Raw genomic sequence first — 13,603 nt, 5'->3', positions numbered from 1 at the left:
TAGCATCCATGTCAGGAGAGAGTGCTGGACCAAGTTCACAAGAGCTGCTACTTTACTTAGAAAAGTGGGAGGGGTAAAAGAGAAGAGGGAAAAGAAAGGGAGGGCTAGAAAGATGGAAGGAAGAGTTCAGCATTCCTGGCATTTCTTGCAAAGTGCCAGGCTGAGGCAAAAAAAGCATACAGTTACATGGAGAAAAAACTTCAAAGGAACCACAAGGAGGAGGGAGAGAAAGTCTTAAATCTACCCAAATATTGCTATAGTTTGGGATTGTATAAAGTTCAGAAAGGAACCCTCCAGCTGATGCCACAAAAAGGCAAGCCTGCACATGAATCATACAGAAGATAGCTCCATACCAAGTTAGCAGTAAAATGTTCATAAGAGTCCACCAACCAGGAAAAGTGAGGAAACTAAATGTGAGGGAAATGTGAGACTGCATCCTAGGCATCTGTTACACAGAAATGAAACTGAAGAAACTGAGAGAAGGGTATCAGAATAAAGCAAGAATGCCAGGATTCTCCCATCAAAGAAATAGGAGTGCCAGTAGAATCATACAGTTGGAAGAGACCACAAGGGCCATCCAGTCCAACCCCCTGGCATGCAAGAACTGTCAATCAAAGCATCCCTGACGGATGGCCATCCAGCCTCTGTTTAAAGACCGCTAATGAAGGAGACTCCACCACTCTCCAAGGAAGTGTGTTCCATTTTCGAACATCCCTTACTGTCAGGAAGTTCCTCCTAATGTTAAGGTGGAATCTCTTTTCCTGTATCCTTGCATCCATTGTTCCTGGTCCTGTTCTCTGGAGCAGCCGAAAACAATCTTGCTCCCTCCTCAATATGACATCCCTTCAAATATTTAAACAGGGCTATCATATCACCTCTTAACTTTCTCTTCTCCTATCAAGTATCAAAGTCTCACAATGAAGATAAAAACATAAAAGGAAGAAAAGAAGAAGAAATGTGTATTACAGTGGTCGCTTTCCTTATGTGGGGGATCCATTCCGGGGACACACACACACACACAGCATAAGGGAAATTCCGTGTACACTCGAGCCCCATTATAGCCAATGGGGTTCATGCCCACGGTGGTGCACACACCATTACTCTTTGTGGCGCGCAGTGCCACTTCTTCCGGCACGCATATGACACAGGTGCACTGTACTGCATGGTTTGGTGCTGCTTTGAGATTAACTGGCTTGGTTTCAAAACTCTAGGCTTTATGATTTATTGTTAGCACTGTGTTTTTGGTAGTTTGCTTTATTATTTGATGGTTATGGTATGCTGTGGTTAACTTCTTGATTTGTTACACTGGAAACTGCCTTGAGAAGGATTCACCCAGAAATGAAACAAAAATCAAAAAGACCTGCTCAGGAACACTTCTGACAGTGCTACAGATGTACAGGGGTAGGTGCGTGGGCACGGGTGTCTTCCATGGAAATTTGCCCTTTATTTCATCTTATAGCAAATCCCCTGAAAAGTTTCTGAGGGCCTGTTACAGACTGCCAAAATAAAGCTGTTTCGGATCTCTTTGGAGGTATGCTGCTTAAATGATGCATGCATCCTAAGAATCCAGAAGCTGCACCAAAGCTGCACTCCAGTGCTTAGGAATGGAGTGTGGCTTTAGCGCGACCTCTGGACTCGTGGGACCCATGCATCATTTAAATAGCATACCTCCAAAGTGACCCGAAGCAGCTTTATTTTGGCAGTCTGTAACAGGCCTGAGGCTTCTCAGAGTCCCTGTGATATAGTTTTAAAAACACCACCACACCAGGGACGTAGCCAAGGGGGGGGGGGTTCTTGGGGTCCGGACCCCCCCCTTCCATTAGAAAAATGAATGGTGTGTGCTACTGTGCCGCTGCACTCAAGCCCCATTATAATGGTGGCACTTAGTCTGGACCCCCCCTTCCCAAAATCCTAGCTACGTCCCTGACCACACAGAGATGTCTAAATCCTATTATTAGAGTACACTCTTTAAATCAGTGGGATTTACCTGTATGTTGACTTACCATCCAATATCAAATGGATCTACTCTAGGGAGTAACCAACAGGATACCAGCCATAGAATGCTACACAATGATAAAACCACATGACCCACTGATTAAAGGCAGCTACATCATTGACAGTTTCAATAGGGTTATTCTGTTTTACGACCACGTAAGAAATGTATAGCACACACTGAAGACCACACAGAGAAAAGAAGTTATAAAGCCAACATAGCCTCCTGCTTAAGTATGAACAATGAATGCCCTTACAGAATGGTTTTCTATTAGTAAAATCTAGCAGTTCGCCCAAGAATTAGTGAGCTACCAGCCTGTGGACAAAGGGAATTCTGGGAAGGATTTCAGGATTTAAAATTCCCTAGTAATACAGACTGTGCTGTTATTGTGTGCCTAAAGTCATTTTCTAGGGCTTTCTTGGCAGATTTCTTTAAAGAGCATTCACCATGGCCATCTTCTCAGGCTGAGAGTGTGACTTGCCTAGTGGATTTTCATGCTTGAGTAGGAACTCAAACCCTGATCTCCAGAGTGGCAGTGCAAAACTCAAAGCACTATAGCACACTGTCTCTCTCTGACTAGTGGACATATATCAAAGCAAGTATCTCCATAAAAGGCTTTTACACACTTTAAAAAGAAAAGAAAAATACTTCTTTGTCCCCAGGACAGAACGCTCTGTTTCTACTTACATCTTGGAAAAGACTTCCAAATGAAGTGGACAGGACCATAATGATGGAAGAGGAGAAGACTTTGTCTAACAACAGCATGCTGGTAGGAAATGGGATTGGATAGCAAAACGGTACAAAGGACCTTTTTTTTACAGACATGCTCTTAAGAGGACAGCTTCCAGCGCTGCTGGACAAGCAGAGAGGAAGGGCAACAGGCACTTGTCTACTTGCTATCCTCCTAACTCCTCTTCTGTTTTTCCTTTGGGAAATATGGCACTTATAATCTGTACCTGCTATGCCACGGAGAAGAACTAGTACAGTAAGTGAAGGCAGAATCCTTTCCCTGCAAACTCTTCTTTTGGATGACAAAGAGGCAAAAGAAGGAGCTCACAAACTGAGGCCTGTTACAGACTGCCAAAATAAAGCTGCTTCGGGTCTCTTTGGAGGTATGCTATTTAAATGATGCATGCATCCTAAGAATCCGGAAGCTGCACCAAAAGCTGCACTCCGGTGCTTAGGAGTGGAGTGTGGCTTTGGTGCGACCTCTGGACTCTTAGGACCCATGCATCATTTAAATAGCATACCTCCAAAGAGACCCGATGCAGCTTTATTTTGGCAGTCTGTAACAGGCCTGAGAGAACAACCAGCAGAAAGAGTAGCAAAGAGCAGCTGATGTTTTCACTCTCATCTCCTGGGCCAGATGTGCTTGCCAAGAAAGAAGCCACAGCCGCTGTTCTTTACAACCACTTGAACTATTTGTTCGTCTGGTGGGCAACACCAAGGAGCAGTACCTGTGGCTGCTTACTCACCCTCTCCTTCAGACACATGGAAGGTAGAATTAGGTCCAATTCCTTTCATTTCACACCAGCCAGAAAGGAAACAAGAACTTCATCCACACTGCAGAAATAATTGAGCTTGACACCACTTTAACTGCCATGGCCCAATACTATGCGATTCTGGGAACTGTAGTTTGTTGTTGTGCCAGAGTTCTCTAACAGAGGCAGCTAGGTGTGTCACAAAACTACAATTCCCAGAATTCCATAGCAGTGAGCCATGGCAGTTAAGCTGGTGTCATACTCAATTATTTCTGCAGTGCGGATACAGTAAAAAACGAGGCAAGTGAGTAGAAGCACTTCCTTTTCCTTATACACTTGCTTTGGCTCTACAGATGACCAAGCAACAAAGACCACCACCACCACCACCACCAGCGCCTCCATTCTCCCTTCTTCTGGGAGGTGCGGCAGTAGCATCAGGACCAAGAAGTGTATGAACTACCTGTGTTGATCAGGTGTTTTATATATCTGCATGAAGTTCTTCTTGTCCCATTGTGTTTCTCCAGAAATCCCATTCTTAGCTGCAATCTTTTATTCCCTCTGCAAGATGTATGGAGTTTTTCTCCCTTAGGCATTTCTGATACAGGCCAGGATCCATGTCACATTTCTATGCCCACAGTCTAGGTCCCTGCTGATATATTTTTGGGCTGTCCCATCTTCACCAGAAAGGTATCCCAAAGACCTGCATTACATTTCCAGTTACCAGATGTTCCAGGTGTGAAATCCCAAAGCTGAACCCTCTGGCCTTTACCAGAGCCAGTGGAGGGGCCCTGGAAAGGAAGAAGGAAGAGAAGAAGGAAGGGAAGGAAGGAGGAAGAGAAGAAGGGGAGGAAGAGAAAGGAAAGGAAGAAGGTAGAGAAGAAGGAAAGGAAAGGAAGAAGGTAGAGAAGAAGGAAAGGAAAGGAAGAAGAAAGAGAAGAAGGAAAGGAAGGGAAAGGAAAGGAAGAGAAGAAGGGAAGGAAGGGAAAGGAAAGGAAGAAGGAAGGAAGGAAGGAAGGAAGGAAGAGAAGAAGGGAAAGGGAAAGGGAAGGAAGAGAAGAAGGGAAGCGAAAGGAAAGGAAGGAAGAGAAGAAGGAAGAGAAGAAGGGAAGGAAGGGAAAGGAAAGGAAGAAAGAAGAGAAGAATGGAAGGAAAGGGAAGGAAAGGAGGAAGGAAGAGAAGAATGGAAGGAAGGGGAAAGAAAGGAGGAAGGAAGGAAGAGAAGAAGGGCAGGAAGGGAAAGGAAAGGAAGAAAGAAAAGAATGGAAGGAAGGGAAAGGAAAGGAAGAAAGAAAGAAAAGAATGGAAGGAAGGGGAAGGAAAGGAGGAAGGGAAGGAAGGAGGAAAGGAAGAGAAGAAGGAAGAGAAGGAAAGGAAAGGAAGAAGGAAGAGAAGAAGGGAAGGGAAAGGAAAAGAAGAAGGAAGAGAAGAATGGAAGGAAGGGGGCTCCGTGTGAGCAGAAGGTAGAGATCCCACTGCCCCCCCCCTCTCTCTGAGGCAGCAGCGGCCCTTCTTGGCCAGCGGCCTCCTCTCGCTGCCTCTGTCCTTGAGGAGGAAGGCGGGTGCCTGGCGCCGGGGTCCGCCGGGCCCTTCCAAGACAGAGGCCTTTGGCTGCTGCCCTGGGCCGGGAAGGAGGGGCGTTTGGGGAAGGGACTTTGCCGGAGGAGGAGGCCGGGCGGTTCCCGGGGAGCGCCCGAAAGAGCTGAGGCGCCGCTCACCTCGAACATGAGCGAGAGGAGGACGCAGAGCACCAGGCAGAAGCCGATGTCGGCGTGGTTGTGGATGAGGAACTCCTGGCTGAAGAGCGGGTGGCTCTTGGTCCGCCGCCGGAACGCCATGGCCGCCAGGGACACACAGCCGCCCCGCCCCGCCCAGCGCCGCCAACTTCTCCGCGGCCCGGGCCGAGTCCGCCAGCAGCAGCGCCTCGATCACGGCCCCTCTGCGCAGGCGCGGCCCCGCCCAGCCCCGCTTAACCCTGACTGCGCCTGCGCGGGAGGAGGCCGAGGCCCGGCCGCAGGGCCAGTGGGGCGCCGCGTGGCACTCCGGCTGCAGCCCCAAGCCCCGCCCAGAAGCTGTGGCGCCGCGCCTGCGCAGTGGGCAGGGTCCAGCCCCTCCCTCCTCCTCCTTCTCCAGAGCCCCTCCTTGTCCCTCAGGCCTTATGTGTTTCCCTTTAGATACATGGAGGGTGTCCCCCAAGTGACTTAAAGAGCCTTAATATGAGTGTATGGTTACATTCACAGTTGAGGGTCCAACTAAGAGTTGGCTTCAGTGACATTAATAACTGATCCTTCTGATTTGACATTACTTTTTCCAAAGTATGGCACTCAAAGCATTCTCACACCTGAGATTTCCTGTGGTTCCACACACTGAAGCGCAACAATTGTGTATCTGGCGCTGCCACCATATGAAAAACATAAATGCCATGCGCACAGCCTCAGGAACTCATAGAATTCTTTTGCGCAAGATTGCCTTGTATCACACACAAGTCACATCTCCCATGTCTACTTAGGGGACAAACCACGAAAATGGATGCGCAGGATCTCTGGCGGGATACAGGCCGCCCAAAAAGGGCGGTCTGCTGCCGCCTCCATTTTCGCCGGCGGGAAGCCACAGCTGCCATATGGTGAGGCTTCCCAGTGATGGAAAAAGAACCTGCAAGTGGCGCATTTGTGACATCGCCAGCACAACGGGACGTGCAGACGCTACACATCCATCGTGTCAAATGGTGGCACCCGTGTGTACAGGGCTCCGCCATTTTGACGCCCCCATCACATGCTAGGGGTGAGGCCGGTATAGACGCTGCCTCCTCAGCCAACCCCTAGCACATGACGGGGGCGGTGCAAAGGCCCATCTAAATCGGGCCTCTGTTACCCAAAATAGTGGGGAGACACAGGGTCCCCACCAACAGAGACATCATTCCCTTCATATTTCAGGGAATCATTAGCTCAGTAGGAGGCCTGCAAGAGGCTGGTTAACTTAAGGGAATCTTTCCAGCTCTGTATACCAATATTGTTGGGGATTCGAGTTTCCTAAGGCAAAATCTGCATTTGATAACAGACTTGACATCCCAAATATGCTCTAAAAAAATCAAGTTTTTGTCATGAAAACTAAAGCAGGATTGCTCTCTGAAACTGACACAGTTGCCTCTTGATGTTGTGGTTTGCACACTGTAAAAGGAGGCTTCTAAATCTGCCACATTATAGGCATCAGGGATTTGTAAGGTCCTTATCCTGTCAGGACCAAGTTTTGTTTGCAAAATAACAGCCCCTTTTCCCTGAGCAAAAACCTCTTGACCATTGGCAAGATAAACAGGAAAAGCTACATTTGTATCAAAATCCACAAACCATTCTTTGTTTTTAAAGTAATGCACAGTTGCTGCATGTTTATATTTACCTCCAGCAATTTGAATACTTGTTCATAAATCAAACCAATATCAACGTGATCGAAAGACTGACTTTCTTAAAATTGACTTTCTTCACATGTGGTTTTTTTCCCTGCTCTGCTCTTGTGTCTATTTGTTCTGGGAGAAGAAGAGGCTTTGATATGCAGATCCTCATTAACAAGTTGGTCTAATTCTCTGTCTGTGGCTTTTGCATCATAGTTGCCTTCCATCAAATTCTGCCTATTTTGAAATTCAATAACTTGAGCAATACCATCTTGCAAAGGAACATCTCCTTTAATTTGCAGAGCATTAATTATTGGAGAGTCATGTTTTGGAAGGCTAGCCAAAAATAGTCCAGGTTTTGCATGTTCTGGGAAAGATTCCCCAGGTGATGTTACTCCAGACAAAGCTGTCATAAAGCCATTGATATGGTGATTCAAAAATTGAGGATTGATATGGTGATTCAAAAATTGAGCAGCAGAAAACAAGCTTGCTCCCTCCTCAATATGAAATTATGGTGCCCAGAACTGGACACAGTATTCCAGGTGGGGTCTGACCAGAGCAGAATAGAGTGGCACTATTACTTCCCTTGATCTAGACACGATACTACTACTGATACAGCCTATAATCGCATTGGTCTTGTTAGCTGCCGCATCACACTGTTCACTCATGTTCAACTTGTAGTCTACTTGAACTCCCAGATCCCTTTCACGTGTAGTTTCATTCAGCCAGGTGTCGCCCATCCTATATCTGTTCATTTCTTTTTTCTGCCCTAAATGCAGTACCTTACATTTCTCCGTGTTGAAATTCATTTTGTTAGCTTTGGCCCAGATTTCTAATCTATTAAGGTCATTTTGAATTTTGATCCTGTCCTCTGGGGTATTAGCTACTCCTCCTAGTTTGGTGTCATCTGCAAATTTAATAAGTGTCCCTCCAATTCTGTCCTTCAAGTCATTGATGAAGATGTTGAATAACACTGGCCCCAAGACAGAGCCCTACTGGACACCCCACTGGTCACTTCTTTCCAGGATGAAGAGGAGCCATTGTTGAGCACCCATTGGGTTCAGCCAGTCAACCAATTACAAATTCATGTAACAGTTGCCTTGTCTAGCCCACATTTCACTAGCTTGTTTACAAGAATCTTTTATGTAATTAAATAACATTTCTGATTTTTCCCAATTAATCTGTAACCCTGTCATGTCATAAAATACATTTAAATTTTATTTTTACCAATTTATCAATTAAATCTTTGATAGTTAACAATGTGTCACCAGCAAATAGGGTAATTTTATGTTTTGTTTTCAATCCTAATCCTTCTAAACTATTATCTTTTCTTATAACGTTCGCTAATATCTCTATCACCATTGCAAATAATATTGGTGATAATGGGCATCCTTGTCTAGTACCTCTTGTCACCTTTATTTCATTTGTCACCCCATAATTTACCATCACTGTTGCTGAATTGTTAGAATATAGTTGACCTATTAATCCCCTTTATCCTCCATCCCAGGTGATGAAGCAAGTGAGACGGACACTAGAGTGACACTGGCAGAAGACTCAAAGCGAATCTGACAAAACATGGGCTAGGGCCAATTTGAAGGCCTACTCCGTGGCAGACGGAGAAATTATTTTTTGCTGCCAGTTGTGCATCCACAGGGAGCTGTAGAGGACAGCTGTTCCAAGTAGTCAGGGGTCTCTTGAACACACACTCTCAAGTAGAAAATGAAGACCACCCAGCAGTGTGCTGCAAAGAATTTGCATGGCATTTTGCAGATAGTGATTCAGCATTCAGGAGTGTAATTGATACAATGCAAGTCAATGTAACCTTGGCTCTTGTCTATCCAGTATTGATGGATACTTTTCGGTTTGTGTAGCCTGATGATGTAGACAGAATTCTTGGAGAAGTGAAAGCCACCACTTTCACAGCCCTGCACCTTGTCATTTTAAGGGATGTCTCACCGACAGCCATACCTTACAAACAATCTTTTATATTCCCATTCTTTTTTCCTCTTTGTCTTTCCAATCTTCTCTCCCTTTCTCTCTTCAAGGTTGCCAAAGCCCACACTCTATTACATTCAATCTGTGATTGTGTCCTGGTTGTTCAAATGCTTGACTCAATAGTGAATATTGCTGTTTTAACTTGTTTCATGTGATGTTTTTAATTTGTTGTTTTAATTTTTAGATTGTACGCCATAGGCAGGCTTTTATATTCTTGATTTTACTTGGTTTTGGACAGCGCCGTGTAGATTTACGGCACTTTATAAAGTTAATAATAATAATAATAATTCAGTTTTCTCTACCACCAACAGCAGGAATAGTCTATGTCCCTTCCACAGAAGCCATTTATATTATTTATCCCAGCTACACACATGTTCAGAGTTAGTTCCTAATCTTTTCCCAAACACACTTCTGTCTCCAGTCAAATTCTTATAGCACACTGAACTAGCCTCTTTCTTCCCCTTCCTCCATCTACGACTTCCATTAAACCTCCATTAAATCTGATTCTTGTAGCACACCAAGCAAACTTTTCCACCCATGCCTCTGTTTCTGCCTCATTTCTCTGATTCATCTTCAAATTAGGCTCTCACCATGTTCAAAACCATCTCCAGTGTCTTTAATGAACTGGATGGGGGCAAACAAATTGAAACTTAATCCAGAGACAGAGGTGTTCCTGGTCAGTCAGAAGGCAAGGAATAGGGATTCAGTCTGTGTTCGAAATGGTCATACTCCCCCTGAAGATGCAGGTTCACATTTTGAGGTACTCCTGGACTCTGCTTTTAACCTGGAAATGCTTTTGCACATTTAAAGCTTGTGTACCAACTGTGCCCATTCCTTGATATGCTGGATATGGCCACGATGCTGCATGTCTTCGGTCCAAAGCACACTGCAGAAATAATCCAGTTTGAGACCACTTTAACTGTCCTGATTCAATGCTAGAGAATCCTCAGAATTGTAGTTTATTGTGGTGCTGTAACAGGGAGACACTTACTGCCCTAGGAAATACACAGGTTGTGAGCTTGATGGGTGGAATAAGAGGTAACTGGGGAAGACAAGACAAGACAACAGTTACATATAGGCTCAAAAGGCATGGTGAAGAGGGATGGGGCAGGGGACTAGCTCTTTAAAAGGGAAGATGCTGCACAGAGGGGGAGAGAGGAAGAAAAGAGACAGGAAGTCTTCTGGAATGCTGGTTGGGGAATGTGGAAGAGGAGAAGCTGTTGGACTTAACACAGCCTCTGGATTTATCCTTTTCTGGGACAAACATTCAGCCACCACTCAGCATGAAGGAACATTGAAAATTACTGTGAGTCATACAACTGTTTAGAAAAAGGTAACCAGGCAAGAAGATATAAGGCATGGTCTTGGTTTAGACACTAGCACCATCTAACGGTCTCTTTGTTTTACAGCAGCCCAAAGGTGAAGGTTTAGTTGTATTTTTGAAGAAAAGTGAGATCACTGGACTTGTGTTTCATTTAGAGGTCAGACAGGCTGTGTTCTTCAAAACTTCAACGGACTGTTCTGGGAAGAGGTTTATTTCCAGTTGTTTCCATTAATAAATCAAGTTTGCATCAATACTGAAGTTCTGTGCAGTTCTGTAAGCCATGCAAGTTGGAGCTTTCAATGTCCCTCTCCCTATGGAAGAGGGCCAAGCTGCTACAGGCACCAGAGCTCTCTGACAGAGAAGGCTAAATGTCTCATAAAACTACAGTTCCCAGAATCCCCTAGCACTGAGCCAGGGCAGTTAAACTGGTCTCAAATTTGGATTATTTCTACAGTGTGTTTTGGACCTTAGCATGCACTTACCTGTCAAAAAGGCTCTTGGGTCTAGAATGCAATTGACTGGTTTGGGAAAATCAAGCCAAAGCCATTAAACAGGCTCTTGAGGCATGACAGCATCTATTAAGAGGGAGCTACTTATCCATATGAGTTATGAACTGACCACTGGATATTAGAAGCATTGTAAATTCCCAGAAGGTTGAGCCCAAAAGATATTGATGCGCAGAATTGTTCTGATTACCCCAGCATGAGAGCCAGCAAGAGGAGGCAGACAGGGCTGCTGTGGTAATTCTCAGTCAGGCCAAACAGAATGGACCACCACCAAAGATGAAGGAATCCATCCAGCAAAGTTTAAAAGAAGTCATAGGGCAGGGTGGATCAGATCATGAAGAAATACTGGATTTTAAAAATGGTGTGTGGCATAAAGGAGACAAAATCTATGCACCAGAGGGACCAAGACTTTACGTTTTTTTTTTGTTTTAATTTAATTTTTATTTTTATAACAAATCCTAAAACAATTGATTCTGCATAAAATAAAGGATTATTATATTCCATCTTCATATTACATTTTGCAATTCATAATCCTTATATGATTTCTACTTAAATTACTTCCTAAAATTGTTCCAATAATTAATCTTATAAATTTACAATTATTTGTTTTATTTTCCATCCAACAAAAAGAGTCTATATCATATACAAATAATGCATTCTACCATATCTGAGGTCAGCAATTTCTTCCATAATAGTCCCTTGGTGCCCACCAGCTATTAAAATAATTATCTTGTCTCTGCTTTCTAATACTTATTTCCACTTCAAAGTACAAAATTTGTACTTCCTCCTTTGGATTGTTCAATGTCTTTATTATTCAAAAAGAGTTGTTAATTTGTCATCTCAAGTACCTTCATTAACCAGTCATCTAATTTCAGTAGTTCATTGTTCATTTTGAGCTAAAATTAATCTTGCAGCAGTTATCCTATACATCAATACTCGCCAATGCTTTCTTTCAATTTGTATTGGGATTTTGTTTAACATATTCAGCAAATAAATTTCTGGGTTCAGTTAAAATTTTACTTGTAACAAATTTTCAATACTCATATATGAGAAGAGCACCAAGGAGATTGAGATGCAATGAAAAAAGCTGCAAAAGATGCAGGATCTCATCATCATTCTGAAGAGCAAAATGGCCCTTCACGCATGGGAAAATGAGGAGCAAAATCTGCATGTCCATGATAAGAAGGAGTTGGTGCTGAAACAGCTACAGAAGCTCAAGTGCCAGATGAACCGGGCCAGAGCCAAAGCTTGCAGCAATTTGGCAAAGCTGACCCAGGAAAGCATTAGGACTCTCAAAATGCTAGAACCCATGGTAGAGAAGGCAGAGCTGATTTTATGCCTGGCTGAAATGGGTCGCAGGTTGGAGTCTGAGGAGGAGAAGGTGCTGCCATTTTATGCAAGCTCTCTTAGCTGGAATGAACAGAGGGCTGCAGATAAGATTGCCTGGAGAAACTTGTTGAGCCACTAGCTGAGATGATGCTGGACTATGTAGGGCTGGAGCACTTCCGGCAAAGATACAACAAGGTGAGGTTGGAACAGCTATCGCTAGAGTGAACCAAAGAAGCGCTGCTTCAGGACAACCTTAAGATGAGACAGCTGCTCAAGCAGCACTTGGATGGCATCTCAGTTAATGATGAAGTTCTAAGCCAGATCAATCCACTGATAATTGTTAACCAGCCAACTATTATGCCATATCCAAACCACTCTGCACCTGTTGGAGAAGAGCAGGTCAGGCAACCTATTTATAATGTTGTAGAGGCAGCACATGAAGTCAAGTGTATCCTCTGAGCCAGGACATAGTAATTCAAGTTTCTCTCTACCCCTTATGACCATAGGGCATAAAAAGGACTAAGCCCTTCCAATTAGAGGTCTATACTAGGGCCTCTGTGTTAGAAGGCCGTTCCCACAGCAAGCTGCCATTAAAGAATTAAACAGAAAAAATCATCTGAACAACATCCACCCTAACACCCAATTCACTATGGAAAAAAGAAAATGAAGGAACAATGCCATTCTTGGATGTCCTAGTTATCCACAAACTAAACCAACATTTGGGTCACACAGTATACAGAAAACCTACACATACAGACAGATACCTCCACAAGAACTCAAACCATCACCCACAATAGCACAATAAAACACTGGTAGACTGAGCAAAACACATTGGTGAACCCCATTTCTTGGAAGATGAACTGAAGCACCTAGACTGGGCTCTACAGGCAAATGGTTATTCCAGCTCAGACATCAGAAGGGCTGCCAGACCCAGAAAAACCCAGAGGAGTAAACCACCCAAAGGGAAGGTATTTCTACTATACATCAAAGGAGTCACAGACAGAATAGGCAAAGTGGTGAAGAAGAACAACCTCCAAATGGTTTACAAACAGACCAAGAAAATCCAGCAAATGCTACACTCAGCGAAAGACAAGAGAGACCCTCTCAAAGCCTCAGGAGTTTACCGCATACCATGCAGCTGTGGACAAGTCTACATAGGGACCACCAAATACAGTGTCCAAACACAAATCAAGGAACATTTAGGAGGAGGTTCAGCATTGCAATCCACTCTCACTGAAATACAGATTCTTCCCACCTCTTTTCATGGACCAGAAAGTACCCCAGCAAAGTGAATAGGCTTCATAGTTCCCCCCACGCCCTTTCTTTCTCTTCCCATATGCACCCAACACATCCCAAAGAGAAATAATATTTTCCCCCTTATAATCAAGGTACCCTCTATTTCTGTTTTACATCCTTCACTTGGAACCCCACTACCACCCAACAGGAAAGGAAACTCTCACAGAAAGTTGTGGGAGAGGGGAGAAGGAAATAATCCACTCACTACCTTAGTGGCTACAGTGAGATAAAGTCCTTATTAGGTGCTGAGACCTGTCCTCATGCCTGGGAGAAAGTATCTGTGAGAGATGCCATTTT

The 13,603-nt window shown here is 44.2% G+C and overlaps 1 protein-coding gene and 1 pseudogene across 1 annotated transcript in view; one reads left to right on the top strand and one right to left on the bottom strand.

The window, feature by feature from the left end:
* TRAM2 (translocation associated membrane protein 2) overlaps window positions 1-5,438 on the bottom strand; it is a 56,635-nt gene extending 51,197 nt beyond the window's left edge. Inside the window, exon 1 of the mRNA XM_042477988.1 lies at window positions 5,190-5,438. Within this exon, the coding sequence (XP_042333922.1) occupies window positions 5,190-5,309 (120 nt within the window). The 5' untranslated portion in view covers window positions 5,310-5,438. The remainder of the gene's footprint in view (window positions 1-5,189) is intronic.
* Window positions 5,439-9,986: 4,548 nt separating this feature from the next.
* LOC121925630 lies at window positions 9,987-12,469 on the top strand (annotated as a pseudogene).
* Window positions 12,470-13,603: the final 1,134 nt, after the last annotated feature.

Source organism: Sceloporus undulatus, chromosome 1 (genome assembly GCF_019175285.1).
Source record: "Sceloporus undulatus isolate JIND9_A2432 ecotype Alabama chromosome 1, SceUnd_v1.1, whole genome shotgun sequence".
In the NCBI taxonomy this organism is placed as follows: Eukaryota; Metazoa; Chordata; class Lepidosauria; order Squamata; family Phrynosomatidae; genus Sceloporus; species Sceloporus undulatus.
The sequence above is the reverse complement of the archived record's forward strand: the minus strand, read 5'-3'. Positions and strand labels throughout refer to the sequence as shown.